Source organism: Diadema antillarum, unplaced genomic scaffold (genome assembly GCF_040938485.1).
Source record: "Diadema antillarum isolate AM-2024a unplaced genomic scaffold, OU_Dant_1.0 seq00001495_RagTag, whole genome shotgun sequence".
Taxonomy (NCBI): domain Eukaryota; kingdom Metazoa; phylum Echinodermata; class Echinoidea; order Diadematoida; family Diadematidae; genus Diadema; species Diadema antillarum.
The window spans coordinates 187,027-206,560 of NW_027272232.1; the positions used below are offsets into that span (position 1 = coordinate 187,027).

Below are 19,534 nucleotides of genomic sequence, written 5' to 3' on the forward strand. Positions count from 1 at the left end.
TTCGGTGTCTTTCTTGCAATCAAAATGGCCGCGCCCATGAGATTATTTGCTTCAGCAAGACGGACCCAGTGTTTCTCACAATGTATGCGACCATGTGCATCAAACAACACTATCATCCAGGCCAACAGTATCGGGTCAATATCCAGTCCTCTCAAAAATACTCTCCTGTCTCATGTAAACCCTGGATTTGCCATTAATTGCCGATCTGCATTCACGATATCACCCCGGCGATCTCGGAAACTGGACACGCCGAAGAGATCACGAGATTTCATCTCCACCTTGAGAAGGGATGAGCGAGAAACTCTCTTCGAAGAACTTTTGAAGTATCACAACTACAAAGCCAGTCTCAAAAGTGGCATTGCAGCTGGGAATATTTCTTCAGGTGTGCTTTCGAATCTCCTCACTTATTTTTGTTTTATTTTCTTTTTTCATTTTCTTTTTTTTTTTTTTTGACTGATTCACGATTGAAGCTGCCGCCATGCCGGCTGTGTAGTGACATTCCTGACAATACAGTCACTTGCATGATGTGGTGAAGTTTACTCAGTAATGGTTAGTCTAGGCCTACTTTTTTTTTTTAATGTAGGTCAATATGGCTCTGCAGATAAGCCCCTTATATATATATTTTTTTTGTCAATCTAACGTTTGGACTTAGTAACAGTGTTCACCTCAGTGCTGTGGTGTTATTTACTTGTCTTACTTAGATCTTCATAATCACTGTTTATGATGGACATTTAGCCATGGTTTATTTGTGAAGTTGCCGTATATGGGGCAATAGGGAGTTGATCGTGATTCTCACTTGAACGAAACTGCGGGGTAGCCGCCAGGACCCCGCCGCAGAGCGGCGGGTCTCCGGGGCTAACTATCACCAAGCGTCGCGTTGTGGGACTGGACAGGTTGTAGGACCGGACGCGTATTGTAAGTGCGTCTGTAATAAAAATGACGCACCCAGGAATTTTTCAGAGTATGTTGTCTAGTATATGAGGAGTCTACATTTGTAAATTGTATATCAAGACAAGTCTATGAGGTAAAGAAGGGTGCATATATATTCCATGTAAAATAGGTAAGTTTTCACCTGTTCACAGGCGAACTTAAGACGTTAAGTGTCCGGAAACACAACCCCCCATACTACCAGGCAACAAGCCATAGCATAGGCTATGGCTATAGGTACAGTAGAGTTTTTGGAATGATTTGAACATCTTGAATAGGCCCCTATTTGAATTTGATGTTAGCTTCAAGAAATGAGAAAGAAATCATTTGTATTGCACCCCTGCTTCTTCATTTTTAATGTCCCAAGTCTGTTGACATTCACTTCTTCAAACAAGTTTTGTTCACTCTGTGAAATGTTGTTTGTGTGTTTGTTTGTTTGTTGTTGTTTTTTCAGATCTTCCACAGCAACCAGCGGCACCATTACCCACCAGTCAACAGCTGAGGTTGGGTAAGATAAATTTAAGAGTTCAAAATAAAGGTGTATGTGGCTGCTACATGTTCGTAGGTCTACTTAATAATAGTAGGTGTATTTACAGTAATCTACTAGGTAGTTGATCTTTCTCTTCTTTTTTTTTTTCTCTTTGATAATCTCATTATACATGCAATGTGGCTTCATTCAGATTGTTTTCATTTGTCATGGTATTTACTTTATGTTATGACTGTGTCTGCATGTTGTAAATCTATCAAGCTAGGTATAGCACTATGCCTTGATATTTAACTGTAAATCTTAAGCCATCTTTGCATTGTACAAGTATCAAAATAGAATGCAAATCATCCTTCCAAAGAGTCATGAGAATTATTTAGTCTTAAAGACTATTGATGTCAGTTCAATAATAGTTTAACTACAGTGTAGACCGTGGTCTATAATTGAACTGACATCAATGGTCTTTATGCATTGCCTAGTTTGAATTTTTTGTCACTTCAGATTTGACCTGCTTGTGGAGTACTGCACTTGAATAAATGTGCTCATCTCTGTGGAGTTTCATATTCTGAACTATCGCTAATGAGAACCTATTTGGTCCTCTGAACAAATTTTGCAGTCTGAATTTCACAATCTTAATAGTGAACATGTGCTTGCATGTTCTAGGTATTAAACTCATTTGACTTTATGAAAATTATTTCCCATAGATTTGATAAATGATGGCAGATCAGGTTCCAGTGAGTATTTGGTCAATGAGTACCATGTTTTGTAATGTATGCATCTTAACAGATTCTCAAGCTATTCTTACCATTTCTCTCACTCAGTTGCCTTCAGCAATGCTCTCCCATTCATCGGGTTTGGATTCTTCGACAATGCCATCATGATAATCGCTGTAAGTCAATGCTGGCAAATACTGCCAACCTTTAGGCTATGTAAAGATTTTAGTCATGATGTTAACCCTCTCTGTGCCAGGGACAGTATGTACATGTACATTGTACAATGCCATCTAAAGGGTTGTCTGTGCCAGTCAGCACTCAAAGTACCTCAAAGGTTAAGGATACTAACGGAGGAGATGGATGGAGAAAATACGGAAAGATAGCCAAGAAGAAATGGGAAGAATACAAGTGCACACTTTGTTTCATGTTAGTGTATTGCTTTTGGCGGTTTTTCTTGTATCTGATCATTTGATAAGTTTCCCCTACATTTACAAAATATGCTCTCATATTATCTCATTTTGGCATATTGTAAAAAGTACATAATTTGTCTTCAGTGTCTTAAATCTTATTGTTTCACTTGTTTTTGTTTCCTTTTGTAAGAAAAAAAATTATCTAAAAATCAATTGTGCCATTATATTCAAATGAATATGGTTATCTTTGTGTTACAGGGGGATTACATCGATATGACCATAGGTGCAGCCCTCAGCATATCCACAATGGCTGGTGAGTATGAATGCTCCAAAGAAAGGGCATTATTCTTGTCATTTTCTTTCTAACAACGTCAATAACAGGCAGTAACCTTCAGCATCACACTTTCCTCAATTTTCATGGACATTTCATGTATTACAAAAGTTTGGGATCATAAAATAAATTGGATATTGTATTTTTGCAGTTTTAAAGTTGAAATTTTCAGTCCTTCATTGGCTTCCTCAGATTTATGGATTCGTAGTGTGAGAAACCCTTTCAATTTTCTTCACTCTCAACTCTTACTTTTGAAAGGATGTTGGCAATACTACTTTGACTGTATTGATTATCAGTCATGAATAGATGTACATTGTGACTGTGTACACTTTCAGTTTAGTTAGATAAATCCTCCATGTAGTGGTTGCTATGGAGTTTTATATTCTGTTCTTTTGTTCCATTTATTGCAGAGAGCACCACTGGTTGAGATAATTCACTTGAATAGACCCTAAACTTCAAAGCCTCTTTTTCATCAGTGTGCACTTTTCCAGAGTGTGTACTTTCTTTCCTGTGTTTAAGTGGATTAGGAGAGTCCATCTGTTTGGTTTATCATTTCAAAGCTGTAAGTTGGCTTTTTCAGAATCTGCCCTGAACTAAAATTCGAGTGGGGCAAATTTTGGGTTGTTTTGTGGTGCAGGGTCACATTTAGTCTTCAGTATCACCAGTGTGATACACATAATAGGCAAGGAAATTGTAACATCTTCAGCATTCACATTCTTCCATGGGCAGAAGTAGCCACTTTCAGTCACAAGTACAGATAACCATGAAGTTGTTTTTTTTTTTTTTTATAGCTCAAACACTTCTTTTTTCATCCCATTCCAATTCTTCTTCTGCATATATATTGTCAATCTTTTGGCATGTAAGCCACTCTTTTTTTTCTTCTTGCTCTGCCTTCTTTATAATGTTCTGTGTGATACACATTGTACATTTTCTCATTCCTATTTCAGCTACTTTTGTCCATATCTGCTTTTCACAATTTTTTTTTCAGTTCAATTATTCCCCAGTTTAATAAAAACAATGCAATGTATCATGTGTACAAAAAAAAAAAAACATACAAAGTAAAGTATGATGAACGTATATATGTGTATTATAGCATCAGGCTATTAAGTTGTATGGATTATTTTAGGAATGAATGAATGAACCAATAGATCTCATTGTATGTTTGCACAATAACAAAGACACTGATTTACAGTGTATCTATTCCATTTCTTTTCCTTCTAACTCTTTTTTTTCAATACAAACTCCCTTCTTCTCTCTTCCATCTTTGCATGTTCATTTTGTTTTTCTACATCTCTTTCTGCCTGACAAACTTATTCCTCACTTCCACCATCATTTCATTTTTCTTTCATTGTCACTCTCATTCCAGCTGCCGGCATGGGCAATATGATTTCAGATGTGGCTGGCATTGGGTAAGATATTGCATTCGCTCCCCCTCCCCCTAAAAAAACAAACAAACAGACAAAACAACTGATAAACTAAGCAAGCAAACAACCGAACCCAACCCTACCCTATTTTACCCCAAATATTAGACCATCAACACTATCCCCTCCCAAAGTAGAAAGTGTATGTGTTAGTGTAGTATGATTACACTCATAGATCATAAAGCATGGCATGTTTTTAACCGCTGGTAGTTTTTGCTGTATATGTGGTTATATGGAGTGAACATCCATTATACATTCCTGCTATATATTGCATCGTATGAAAGCATGTTATATTAGTATAACTTCATGACTAATTATAGAGGCCAATCTTTGTTTGATAGGATGTAGAACCATAGGATGCCCTCAGTTGTAGGATGTATCAAAGTACTTGGGCTATTATTATGGCAAGATATCGCCCTTCTCTATGGGGAAAATTAGCATATCACTGTGCCTTGAAGTGTGAAAGCTTATTAAATGAGACCACCAGATGATTTGTAGACTTTTGCATTTAGACATCTATAGATTGGTTATACTTTTTACAGAGTTTTACAATTTATAGAAATTTGGAGGGAGATTAAGAATACTTTCAAAATTCATAGCAAATCATAATGAATGAGGATGATGATGATGACATTTTATATGTGTAGCAGCGTCACATAAGAATGTATGAATCTGTGCTCAAGGAAAAACAATGAAAGAAGAAAGCATGCATGAATTCTACACAGGTGAACTTACAAAATAAAGTGGTATTGCACAATGGAATGACATTGCAACAACACTGGAATATATGAGCCTCCTATGTCATCATTCTAGTTCAGTGTATAATGTTTTAGGTTTTTCAGAGTATTGGTTTATCTGCTCAGGGACCCCAGTAAATTCCACAAATCTATACTTGGCACTATCAATTTTTGTACTGCTTGATACAAAATGATATAATATGGCTAGAATGCCCCTTAAAAATGTTTTCACCCTCTATGATATCTACCTACAGGCTAGCTGGCACTGTTGAAGCTGCGGTGTCCAGAGTTGGGCCCCAAGTGCCAGAACTGACCCCCGAGCAGCTGGACATGAACAGGACGAGATGGACGGCCAGCATAGTCAGTATCAAACCTGGATATTGTAGAATGTTGTCAAATGTGATATCTGTCCTTTTAAAGTGCAACAAGCTTTTCACATTTTTCAGGAATATGGAACATGCTGTATGCAACAAAATGATAAAGACAATGTTTTCTTTGCCTGTAGAAGTGTCTATTTTTCTAGAAAGACATCCATATAGACGCAGATGACCTTTGGTGTGATAAGGTCAACTTCAGCACTTACCTGTCATAGTGGTGCATGAATTTTGCCACAGTGACATGCTCAGTAGGCAAATTGTGAGCTTGTAATGAGCCAAGAAAACCACAGTTTGATGTGACAAACATCTTGTGGTGGCTAGTAGTTTTAAAATGCCGTTAGTAAATAAATTGTCCATAATGAATGATATAAAGAACCAAATGAAATTCAACTTTAAACACTGACAACACCATACACAGACTATTGAGTTCTGTAATACCAGAAATGTTTACATGCATCTGATTTGGCAAATTTTGTGAGAGCCAAGATTTGCGTAATTAAAATGCACATGAAAGTTCTTGTCTACACTATGTGTATTGAATACCAGTGGCAATTCGTGAAAATTCCATGCCACGAACATACCTTGCTCTACAGTACCAGTATGTGGGGGCCTAATGCTGTAAAATCTTCTATATAGAATAATTTGCAAGCTTTATAAATACCAAGAAATTAATGGAAGATTCCCACCAACCCGATTATGGGGGCATCCCCTTTGACAAAGCTCTTATACCGCATGCCATCTTCAGACTGAATATTGGGAGAATGTTGTGTTTATTACTGTCTGCCTGTCTCCCCCTTCTCTCTCCTCCCGTGACACACAGGCTCGTGCTCTTGGAATCATGGTGGGCTGCTTGATCGGGATGTTCCCTCTCCTCTTTCTGACCACCAAAGAGGACCAGGAGGAAAAGGAGGCTGCAACATGATGAAGAGTGATTGTCGCCTGGTCACGTGTTGCTGCAATGTCCCTTCCTGCGCAAGTCTGCACTCCCCCAACATATATCTACACATATTCACCCATGTTGGGGGGTAGATGGTGGTGTGAAACCTTGAAGACATTCAAAATGTGGTAGTATGCTTGTAAAGATAATACATGATTCGTGTATCTAAACCCATGTTGGTTGTGGTAGAAGTCACTAGTCTAAGGGTTGGTGATGCGAGAATGCGAGTTGAGGTGTGTGCTATAGACTAGAAATGTATCTGTCTGTGTGGAAGTCTAAGCATCAACTCACTTTACATTAAGTTGTTCTTGAAGAGAGATATTCCCAATGAGAAATGTTGGGTCAGTTTGAGTTAGAATGAAACAGGATGCCTTTCTTTCAGTCCATTAGCCCTTTCACACCCACAGACCTCTTGCAATTTCAACCTCCACTACTTGCTGAAGTGGGCAGTATAAGATTTCATTCTGTTTGGCATGGATTTTGAAACATCGATAGTTTGTGTATGGGTGCTGTGAGCCAGGTAGAGAATTGCATACATTTTTCAATTATCCATGCCCTACACTTGTACGCCCACATATGCAAATGACCGCTAAAAGTGGAAATTTCTGCTTTTACGGTAGTGCGGTGACTTTTGTTAGGGGCAGTTGTGGGTGATTGTGGATTCAGTTCAAAATGCAACTGCGCAGAGTATATGAAAAGATTTATTGTGACTGCAGTATGTATTGACTCAAAACAAAGGAAGTAATTGATAGTGTCATTTTGGTGTTTTGTGCGTGCTGATACATGAATAACTAATAATTTGGTTGTGAAATATATCTGCAGCAGTACTCTTCTGGTCTTTTTTTTTTTTTTCTCACTGCATATTCAAATTTGATGGTAATCGTTAAATGCAGAAGTAGTCCTAGAGCAGAATTCTACTAAGAAGTTATGGTTGTAGTAAACATATGTGCTGTTATGATATGTCACTATGAATTTGCTTTTGATTTGACTTTAAAATGCAAAAAAACAAAAAACAAAATAATAATAATGAGCAGTTCAATCATTACAGATCCTGTAGGGCAGACCTATTAACTAAACATGTAGAGAGCTGGGCTCTTTCATTTGTATTTCAAAAGTTTATTTGAAGTGCTTGGTGCATTTTTCAAAGCAATAAAAGAAGGGGGTAATTCTGTCCTTGTGACATATCTGCATATTATGTGTATCATACTATTGGTTAAAAATTAAGCAGTGCATGTGGCTTTTTACAGAATTGGTGTAATCATTGCTCTTCCATTTCTAAACACATCTAGTAATAGGGAAATTTAGCCTCACACATCATCATTACATTGGCAACTGAATTTTACTATGTATCCTATATCCAAAAAGGATTAGTGAGAACTTCCAATAGATAATCAATTAAAAGTGCACAAAATTTGAAAATAGAATAACATTAGTTTGCAATATCATAAAGAAACTTAGAACTTGAATCCGCTGAAATGCTTTGCTAATTTTGGATCCTTTATAGATGCAGAAGCTTTTGATAGGTTTTTAAACCAACACAAATGTGTTATGTGACCAATATATGGATCAAATTAGAGAAAACTTTTGTGTCTACTGTATGAAATGCCAGCAATGAATGATACATATTATTGTAAATAAATAATCTATAAACCACAGAAATGTTGATTTGCCTGGATGGTTAATTGAGACCACATGTATCGACTATTAAAGGTATTAAACAGATGTATAAATGTGCAATGGTTTAGGGGAGTGTGGGGTGGTTATGTATTTGAGACAGGTATATTCACATTTTACTCTTGCTCGCTCCTGATGTATTGTTTGACATAGATTGAATTATTGAGTGAGTTTGAATTTTGTGAAAAAAATCTACCATGGGCAACTCCTTACAGTATGCACCATACGAATACAAAGTACACTACAAGAAAAAAGAAAATAGGGGAGAGCTTTCTGTCGATATGTAGCGAGGCTGTTGCTCTCAAAATTGCCATGTTGATTCATGCATATACAGTTGTACTACCCATTAAAAAAAAGAAAAGATCAAAATATAGACGTGTGTGCGTGTGTGTTTGTGTGCCATGGGGCATTATGATACTATTGAAACCAACAACTTCAAATTGTACTGTAACCATTTGATTTTGTTCAAATAATGTTATTATGTGGTGTGCTTGTGTAATGACTTTATGTGTGCTTTGTACAATTCTTGACAAGACATGCTGCTCTGAAAACGTTGTTTGATGATTAAAAAGTCCTGCCTCGGTTGATGTGTAAAATGATGCAATAATGCACCATTGGTTTTGCCGAGGATAAGAAGCATGTAGTGAGGAGACTGGTTTCTCCTCACTTCCTTGAGTGCCATGTTGGAAAGTCACGACAAAGCAATGTATTGTTTTTGGTAACAAAGGTCAAGGCTTGCTGTTGAGGGACCAGTCTCCTTCAGCCTAGTGGTTCGTTAACCTCCTGGGGACAACCATCTGTAACTATCATGGGTAATGATATGTCTGAAGAGGTCACCAGTGGTGATGGAAGAGGTCACCAGTTGTGATAGAAGATGGTCACCAGTGGTGGTGGGAAGAGGTCACCAGTGGTGGTGGGAAGAGGTCACCAATGGTGATGGAAGAGGTCACCAGTTGTGATGGAAGAGGTCACCAGTGGTCGTGGAAAGAGGTCGCCAGTTGTGATGGAAAAGGTCACCGGTTGTGGTGGGAAGAGGTTACCAGTTGTGATTGAAGAGGTCACCAGTGGTGGTGGGCAGAGGTCAACAGTTGTAATGGAAGAGGTCACCAATGGTGATGGAAGAGGTCACCAGTGGTGGTGGGAAGAGGTAACCAGTCGTGATGGAAGAGGTCACCAATGGTGATGGAAGAGGTCACCAGTGGTGGTGGGAAGAGGTCACCAGTTGTGATGGAAAGAGGTCGCCATTTGGGAAAGAGGTCGCCAGTTATGATGGAAAAGGTCACCGGTTGTAGTGGGAAGAGGTTACCAGTTGTGATTGAAGAGGTTACCAGTTGTGATTGAAGAGGTCACCAGTTGTGATGGAAGAGGTCACCAGTGGTGGTGGGAAGAGGTCACCAGTGGTGGTGGGAAGAGGTAACCAGTGGTGATGGAAGAGGTCACCAGTTGTGATGGAAGAGGTCACCAGTTGTGATGGAAGAGGTCACCAGTGGTCATGGAAAGAGGTCGCTAGTTGTGATGGGGATAAGTCACCGGTTGTGGTGGGAAGAGTTTACCAGTTGTGATTGAAGAGGTCACCAGTTGTGTTCGGAAGAGGTCACCAGTTGTGATGGAAGAGGTCACCAGTTGTGGTGGAAAGAGGTCACCGGTTGTGATGGAAAGAGGTCACCGGTTGTGATGGAAGAGGTCACTGGTTGTGATGGAAGAGGTCACTAGTTGTGATGGAAGAGGTCACCAATGGTGGTGGAAAGAGGTCACTGGTTGTGATGAGGAGGTCACCAGTTGAAATGGAAGAGGTCACCAGTGGTGATGGAAGTGGTCACCAGTGTTGATGTTGGAGTTTAAATGATGCCTATTGGGCAAATGTACGCGAGAGAGAAGGTTACAAAATGTTAATGGGTGACTAATTATATACAGTGAAATCTTGTTATGAAGAGGTCGGATACAACAAAACTCTTTTCTAGCAAGGTGATGTTGCAGGTCCAAACTCCTTTATCAATTTGTTATTGATATTGTGAGAAACCTGATAGAAGAAGGTTGTTGTGCTTCTCAGGTCCTCGAGATTCTCCTGTAATATAGCACAGCACACTGTCATAGCAAAGTGAAAAAAAAAATGATTTGTTCAAGGGATGAAGCCTAATGTTAAAAAACAGATCTGTGTTTACAACTGCATTTATTTACAAGCTTACCAGTGCATATGTGAAAGGGTTCAAATACAGTATGTTGATTGGAAACCTGCGTCATACATAACACAGCACATTTCCATCAGAAGTGCAACATACACTGGTATGATTAATTAAGAGATTATGTAGAGATATTGACCTAAATATTGATATATTGCTCATGCCAATGAGAAAATTAGCAAATTCATGGAGTGATAAGGAGAGTATGTGAAAGTTTCATATACCATAGAGAATGATGCATAATACTTTGATTATTACCAGTCAGAATGTAAAAAAAAAAAAAATTCCAGAATATTGTCTCATATTTACTGATCAATGTACAAGATAATTTTGTTTGTTTGTTTGTTTGATTGTATGTGTGTGTATATTTACTTGCTTTGCTGAGAAAGGCAGACAACATACATTGTGCCCTCTGAAAGGAGTGGTGTTAGAGTTCCCCAGAGTTACATCAAACAGTGCCAAACTGTGCAAGGCTTCCTGAGACCATAGTCACAATGTTGCAGAGCAGCAGAATGTGAAAACATGATTATATACTGGCACATCATACTACAGTTTTAGTGCATCCTCATGACCTGCTCATGAGGCTTCTTGATTATACATTGTAATATCATTCTATTAGTTGACTACTGGATGGGCATGTAGACCGAGGGCAGACTAGTAGCGTCGTACAGAATTTCATGTTCAAATAATACTCTGACTTTGTCTGTAACACTGGGTGCTATGATACTCATGTTTATAGCCATTTTTCTAAGGGTGATAGAGTTATTAAGCATTGAGTGTAGATTTCTGTGTTTTCGTTGCATTTACCATGTACTTCACTTATATAGTCATTAGTAATGCTGTGTATTCGGCCTAGTCCATGGCGTAGAATGTGAATTATATGTAATATTTGCGGCAAGAAGTGTGTAGGTAGATGTACAACGATAGGGTTGCAGAGGTTTGTTGAATGCTTCCCACCTTATGAGGGTTGATGTTTTCATTTTGGGAACATACCTCAGGGTTCTTTGTTTATTTTACTACTGTTGAACAGTAAATGTCAATGAGGGTAGGCTTTCTCAAAGGCTTTTGCACTTTGTTAGCACTGGCAGTTGTGAGCATAGAGAGCCGAAGCAGATTGGATCAGCACTAGGCCTTTTGGAGATACTGACAATGTGATTATCATTTACGAGCCAGCAGAAAGCCTGATCTGCGCACTCCTGCTACTGAACGACTCAGATCTTGAATAATTCAGTCACTTCGACCAATGGAATTTGCTAAATTCTCAATGGGCAGGCAGAGCGAAATTATAGAGTATATTGAAGTGATGATGTCACAGTCTTTTGTTATAGTTTGGGTTGGAACCAGGAGTTCGCATAAACGCTTGGGCCAGACGAGGTTTTTAAGAACAAGTTTCCATTGCGATGAATGGCTATGACATCACACTTTGGTACTCTATTATGTATGACCTTTCAAAACTAAGCACTGATCCAATGTGACTTTTGCTATCACATACCAAATATTGTTAGCAAAATTTGGGTAATTAAAGGCACAATAATAATGAGTCCCCAAAGGCCCCTTTTGCAGGGCTTGTCTTTTTGCTGGTGATTTGACTGTGTCTGACATAGCGATCCTCGGAAAGCGTGTCTTTGCAATGAGTGTGGCAAGGGAGCCTTTGGCTTCTGCCAAGATACATAAGGGCTACAATTACATGTATTAGGTGGTTTTGATGCTTGTAGAAATTCTTGAATTTGCCAAATTTTCATGTTATATAATTAATTTCTGCATTTGTACAGAGTTAAATTTTGAGCAATGAAACCTGACAGTAATCTGATGTAATCGAATGAACTTACATGCTTGTAGGTGAGTCATGGTCTAAAGTCAATTTGAAAGTACTTTTTTTTTTCCAGTATTTCAATCTAAATCTGATTTTCTGGCTTTTTGCTACAGCCAGTTGTTCCATGACATGTGTAATATAACATCCCCTTTGTGATCTCTGTTTGTATTTTGTGGTGATGGGACATTTGCTCCTGCGACAGTTGCTGCAGTCTTCTTTTCTTAAGAACTTAAGGTTAGGGTTGGGGTTGTGATAGGGTTTTAAGGTTTAGGTTAATGTGAGGATTAAGATTAGGGTCAGGGTTATGTTTGTGGGGAGATTTTATATTTGGCTTAGCGGCAGATATTTTGTGGAAGCAATTGTCACAGGAGCATAGTGATGTCATAGAACTGTATTTTACAGATTTGTTGAACAAATGATTGTGTGGGCTAGCTCTTTGTTAAACTTGTGTCTGTCTGTCTGTCCGTTTGTTTGATTTGATCTTTGTTTATGTCTTAATCTAAACCTACCTCAAGGTGTGCTATGTCTGTTTATAGACCATGAACTATTAAAAAGCAAGTAGGAATAATGCGCTTCTTTGCATTACAATCATGTCACCTCAGCAGAGTGAGTTTTTTCCCCCGGGGGCATAGATAGTCTTGTCCACAGGCCACCTTTATTGCAGCTTCTTTGACATGGAATAATGAAGAGCTGTACATCTCCCTCTGGAACGGTGGTCAGCCCCACTGCAGATGAAAGTCCCAAGAGTCAGATTTTTTTTTTTTTTTAAAGATCCAAAATTGTATTTTTTTGAAGTGTGCATTGTTGAAATATGCATTCACATCCAGGTCATGACAAAAGATTGTGTTGTCTCACCATGTGATATTAAGAGTTTATGATTGCTTTCATATCCCATATCTATTGTTCACATTATGAATGTTATGGCCTCAAGTTGGATCTTCTTTGGACTAGTACAATGTATAGAGGGCCCAAGGCATTAAACACAGGAAAGACAAGGCTTACTGTAAAACCAGAAAATTTGGGGAATGTCACAAGGAGCCAAGATTTGCAGAAAGAAAATGCATGCAGAAGTTTTTGTTTACACAGTACATTGATGCCAGTAAAATGCTGTACATCATTTTGGTCACAATTTGCAAAACTCTCATGCCGCAAATGTTTTATATCTTACAGTATCCACTTTGATGATTATTCACATATCAGCAGATGAGCACTTTGTAAAATTTGAGAGAATTTCTAGGTGCATCAGAGTTCCAACACAAAAGAAAAAGAACAGGTACAGTATATACAAGTGTAGTATACTAGTAATGTATTCTGGCATATTAAAGCAAGCTGCATGTCTGTCAGTTGTTTCACACTAGAGAATCTTATCTTTAAAAAAGTATATTGAGAGTGGTGAGATATAATATATCAATATGTGGCATAAATTATAGAAGATATCAGAAAAGAAAGTGAACAATTTTCTAATATCAGGAGTGCATACCAATGATTTGAACCTTGAAGAATTACTCTACCAAAAAGTGATAGAATCTGTCCTGTAGAGGACGTACTGTGCTGTGCAAAGCGCTGCTGGTGTTCCAAGTGATGTAACGCAACTGTATTGGAAATCAGGGCTACAGAACCTCATTAGAAATGGGTTGGATATGTAAAACAAAACCCTGTTTAACATGGCCATTCTGCAGGTCCTGTTTGTCAAAGCTTACGGCAATAGGTCATTGTTTTATAACAGAGTTCCATCATGATGGGTGCAGTGATACATATTTGTATCTCCTTAATATACATTAACTTCATAGTCCATGGGATGGCTCCAACGAAGCTGGCTTGTAACTTTTATGGTAAAACAGACTTTGGGGCCAAACTGTGATTTAGAATGCATGATGGAAACATGTTGTTCATGGTATTTTGTTTATTTTTTTTTCTATTAAAGAAGTCTTCATACACAAGAAGAGGTGTAACCCAGCCCTGAAAGCAACACTAATTATTAATTTATCAACAAGATCCATTGCATTACACAGGTATGCTACTTTTCACATACATTGTATGAATGATATTTAACAATAATTCTATTGTCTCGTTTGACTTCTGTGTATATAATTGTCTTTCAATATTTATTGTGGATACATGTACCGTGATTCATACCTGCTAATGAATAAAACTCTTAGAATTGACAACCTACCCTCTGCATGCATGGATGTTACTTGGACTAGTACAGTGTATACAGTATGTTATAAACCCTCGTTATGTGCGTATACAGTGTGTACAGTCAACTCCACACAAGTGTATGCTTTGTAAATTTTACGTCAGATAATCAGCCAAGTCAAAGAAAATGAAAAAGTCTCCACTTCAATTCAATCTTAAATATATTATTTCTCTGTACTGTATTTGCAAAAGTAAAATATTAATGTGTTGTCCTCTATACCCTCAAAATAATTGACTAATGCGTAGAGTTGACTGTGCAGCATTTTGTCATATATTTATTGCAGGGGGAAAGCAAACATAATTGACAAGATGTGTTGATGTGCATAAGGGATGTTGTTACAATCATTACAATGTACAATATATTCTTTCTTTTTAAGAGACAAAGTGAGTGTTTTCCCACCATGTAGGCATAACACTAGAACAAATATGTACACTACATCTAAAAGGAAATAATTGTGGCATGTTGTTACTTTCCCAGAGCATCAGTCAACCATGGGGTTCATGAATATGAAACCAGCACTGAACATAAAGCATATACAGCATCATCAATCTCTCAAGCACACACAGCAGATTAGACACTGCAAAATCTATTATTTTTGCGAGGGTTTAATCTTTGCGAATGTTGCAAATCACTGTTGAGCTGCGAATTTAATAACATGCAAATTATTGCCCCCTGATCTTGATAGCATAAAGTGGCAGAGTGAACAGACAGGCATTAGTGCACTTTATACAATATCCTTGGTGTCAATTTGCAAAAACAGCATCTACCAAAAGTGTCTGTGACCTCATTTGCGAAAATAACAGGTTTTACCGCATAGAGCGCACTCACATATTGTATAGGTCATACATCTCATAAAATCTGCACAATCATCGAAACTACTCCATAAATTTCACATACCCCAGATACATGTAATGAAATGCATAGAGAGAGAAAAAAAAGACACTCTGAAAAAGACATAAAAAAGAAAGGAGTTCTGTGATCATCAGTTTTATTAAGATCTGATAAATATTTATGTATACCGACATAAAGGTTCATGTACAATGTAGTACAGATATACATTGTAGGTATACAATGCCACCGAATTTCCCCACAGTACCGGTACGTCTTATTGAAAACATTATGCATTATGTAAACATTTGCCTGGTCACATTATCTGTGACAAGAAAACTACCGGTAAATTGCCCAAATTATCAGATATATGTACACTGTATAACAATCCTCGAGCAGTGTAGCACACTCACAACAAGGAACAAAACAAACAAAAATAAAATGCAAATTCACCTGACCGCATGCCTCAAAGTTCCTGAACACTACTATCCGATAACTTAAATCTCAGTACCTTGGTCCACTGTCTGAATTGAATACAGCAATTGAACTCCACTCAATGTTGAACACGCTTTTGGTTAGATTAGGAGTACTTTTGGGAAATACTGGGAAAAAAATACTGGAAACAAAAACATTGCAAATATTTTTGCTCAATGTAGGAAGTCTCCCCCTCAAAGATTAAATGATGTCATTGAAAGGTATGTTTTTATAAATGGGTTGGATATTTTTTTAATAATCTCTGTGTGTGTGTGTGTGTGTGTGTGTGTGTGTGTGTGTATGTGTGTGTGGTTTTTACTGTTACAACTATACAATGTATGTTCCACTTCAGAACTGTGAGAAACACACTTGGGTTTGGATAAAGCAGATTGTACTGGAATCAGTGAGAAAACTTTTTGAATCAATCAATTCACAGGAGCCAAATAATGATTACAATCAAGATTGTAGAACTATTTTACCATGACTCACTTTCTTAGGGTAACTAGGATTCTATTCATAAAAAAAAATAAAAGTATAAACAAGATTTGATTATGCAAATGATTCATGTGTAAGACTGCTGTAGATTACACTTAATTATAATACGCAAGACTAGCTAACAGGGTCGAGTAAATGGTCTGTGTTTATTTGAATGGCTATAAAAGGCTTTCATATCTGAAAAAAAAAGCAAAAAAGTATGTAATCAAGAAATTGGAAGCAATACTATCATCTAGTTTTAATCAGAAATGAGATAAATACAAAAACACACTGAAGTATGCTTTTTATGAGGTAGCAAATGTCAATGAATATAGCAATAAGGCTGTTGAATCGAGTTGAATTTTACCATGTACCAAGGTACTTTCAATATGTGTATAAGAGTATAATATAAGTAGGACTGAGAGCAGTAGCCGAAAAGCACATGCAACCAAAGTCTCTATCCAATAGTTCTAAGGTTTCACAATTTTCCAAATAATTAAGTGACATTTGGTGAGTTGCATTACCTCAGATAAATCATCAGAAAACCTTCCTTGATGTATTGAGCAAGTTACTGGTTTGTAGAAGTGAGTAGTGTAGGGGGACTATTCACTTCTACAGGGTGCAATCACACTATTGACAACGACAAAGTGCTCTTAAAGGTGCATTTCCAGTCCAATTGCAAGTAAGCTCTGATGACAAGAGCATTGTGAAATCCACCAAATAGAATGGTGGAAGTTTCATCAGAGTTGGGCATTAGATGAGAACAAAAAAATGACACTTTTACCATACATAATTATGCTTTGACCATACAGTGAAATTGATGGCAACCACATATATGCAAATTAGATGAAGTGATAGTGTCGTTGCCTCACAAGTTTCCAACACACCTGCACAGAAACTCTACTAAATTTCCTGTTCTTTTGAGATGAAATATATATAAAAACAAATAGACAAACAACAAACTATGCATCCTTCACATCAAGTTATTGTGGTGTTGCTCCGAGCAAGCAATGATGACTTGTGCAGGAAAGGTTACACTGCTAACTTGAATACTGACTAAACGCGTGGGTTATTTTTTAAAGACACTCAGTCGTGGCGAGTGGTTTGTGCGGCACGGAGACGAACGCAACACGCTGCCTCCCCCATTCTGTATCAAATGTAGTGACCCCCGAATGAGAATAGCGCTGGCTCAATGGGTCAGCGAAAATACGGTAGGCTACAAGAGAGCTCCCTGTGCTTATCTCCTAACCCAAAATGGCTGTCCCGAGAGCTTCCGAATGGACGCACACTCTCAGTGCGCATGCGCATGAAGAGAGGCCAAAAGAGCCACGCGTCTTCTGGCCTCTCTCCTCCAATCACCGCAGCTCGCGGTGACAATATTTGTGTACGATGCGTACACACACACACACGCACACACACACACACACACACGCGCGCGCCGCAGCGTCTTCTGGCCTCTCTCCTCCAATCACCGCAGCTCGCGGTGACAATGTTTGTGTATGATGCGTACACACACACGCACACACACACACTTGTCTCAGTGGTAGCATTGTCCCACACGTTTATGGATATAGCACCGAGTCTGCCATTGCGCAATTGCACGCACAAACTTCGGTCGTTCGGAGTTTACGTACCATTAGGGATGGCGATCGGCTGCCTTTAACATTTGTATACAGCACAGTCGTGGTTGCTTTGTAATGTCTTATAATCAATTATCAATAGCTGACAAACCAGACCCAAGCAGTATATGCATCAATCTTTATAAAATACAATGTGCATGTCAGAGTGATTCTCTCACAGCTTCTTCAGAAATATGAGTGCTATAGCACGATTGATCATCACATAATGGTCTACCAGTACCTACCCACTACTGAAAGGGAAGGGCTCTTCACGAATAAGTCAGGTAATCTGATCAAAACCTCATCATCCTTTTAAATTTTGTCGGCCAGACAAGTTTCGGCAAAATTGTGAAATACATGTAGGTCCCACCACAGTGACCGTGCATCTGTGCGGTAGTAGCAAGCAAGGTTGGGTTTACGTTTAGGTTAAGGTTAGGGTTGTATTTATGATTAAATTAGTCAAGGGGCATAAGGACATCCGAGAATAAAAGGGAGAAAGAGAAAAAAGAACAAATAAAAACAAAGGAAAGAAGGAAGGAAGAAGATGATATGCTGCGGAAATCTGCCCTGCCGCTGTATCAATCACGCGTAAACACTGTTTGGCGGGGCACCATTCGCAAATATCATACTGTGGAAGAAAGCCCCACCGTTGTGGTGCTTATGTAACGTTGGACGCCACGCAGTGTCAATGGGGCTGAATTCACAAGTATAACAGGAAAGCCGCCGTAGTTCTAGTGCAGACAGGCAGTGGTGGGGCCTATTTCACAAGTATGCCGAAGTTTCGTGATAGTCCCTCTTGATATATTCTACAAGTAATTTCCACATGGTAAATGATGAATTCTGAGCCCTCTGAGAACTACTTGTTTTAACTTTAACTAATCAGGAAAGGCTATAGGGCAATACTGACACTGAAAGGGTATACAGAGGAGAGAGAGGATCTGGTAATCATTTTCTCCTAGTTAAAGGAGAATGATACTCAAGTACATGTATATATTTCTGTGTATTGAGTAAATGCAGCAACATTAGTACACATTTACACACCACTGAAGTTTTCATAGAAAATTGCACAATCCATTCAAAAGTTATGAATCTTTAAATATTTGGTGCCGCCATCACTGGATGAAAGGACTACTTGCAGTTTTTGACATCACTGCAAGATGACGACATAGAGAAAATGTAAAGAGAACTCGACATATTTTCATTTTTTTTTTAGCATAATGAAAGAACACTTGACTTACCTATTTCAGAAAGCAGGGGGACTAACCCAAATATATGTCAGTAACAAGTCAAAGGAAAGTGCACTTTTCATTTAAAAAATGAAATTGAATTCTCCATGTTTTCATGTCATTGTCCCGTAGTTGACATCACAAACTGGGGTAGTCTTCTCATCCAGATATGGCAGCACCAAAACTTTAGAATTATAACTTTTGAACAGATTGTCCACCTTTCCTAAAAATTCACTGATGTGTTGCTGCATTCACTCAATCCATGAAAGCATATTTGGGTATCATTCCCCCTTACAAAAAAAAAAGGATGGATGGAGAATACAGTGTGCTTCTAGACCGACCAGTGACCAATGACCAGATGACAAAGAATTTAAGAGGTAAAATGAATATGCTACACCTAAACCTTTATATTGCATGAAAACTTGCAGAATAATGCCATCCATTTTTAACACAACATCCTTTAGCAACAGCTGAAGCCAACAGCTGAAGCAACTTTCTTGCAATACAAAGAAAAGAGAAAGACCACAAGCATCAACAAAAATTAACCTCTAATGTCAACAGTTGTTACCTCTATAGGTAAGGGCAAGTCTTTGCACAAAAAGCAAAGTTTCCACATCTCAAGAGAAATGCTGGATGAGGAAGAACCGATATGAAACATCCGAGATAAAACATTCTTTAAATGATATAATTTCTGCAGTCTTCAGACCCTATG

At 38.2% G+C, this 19,534-nt stretch overlaps 1 protein-coding gene across 1 annotated transcript; it reads left to right on the top strand.

The window, feature by feature from the left end:
- Positions 1-42: 42 nt before the first annotated feature.
- Positions 43-6,353, top strand: LOC139710062 (transmembrane protein 65-like). The gene is made up of 7 exons (XM_071622007.1): positions 43-382; positions 1,382-1,435; positions 2,233-2,300; positions 2,793-2,847; positions 4,232-4,274; positions 5,278-5,383; positions 6,221-6,353. Exons 1-7 carry the CDS (start codon positions 85-87, stop codon positions 6,320-6,322), a joined length of 726 nt encoding a protein of 241 aa, XP_071478108.1. The 5' UTR covers positions 43-84; the 3' UTR covers positions 6,323-6,353.
- The last annotated feature ends 13,181 nt before the right edge of the window (positions 6,354-19,534 follow it).

Coding starts and splice junctions, on each gene's coding strand:
- LOC139710062 (XM_071622007.1), top strand. CDS start 85: ATGCGACCATGTGCATCAAACAACACTATCATCCAGGCCAACAGTATC. Junction 383..1,381: donor AGCTGGGAATATTTCTTCAG/GTGTGCTTTCGA, acceptor TTGTTTTTTCAG/ATCTTCCACAGCAACCAGCG. Junction 1,436..2,232: donor CAGTCAACAGCTGAGGTTGG/GTAAGATAAATT, acceptor TCTCTCACTCAG/TTGCCTTCAGCAATGCTCTC.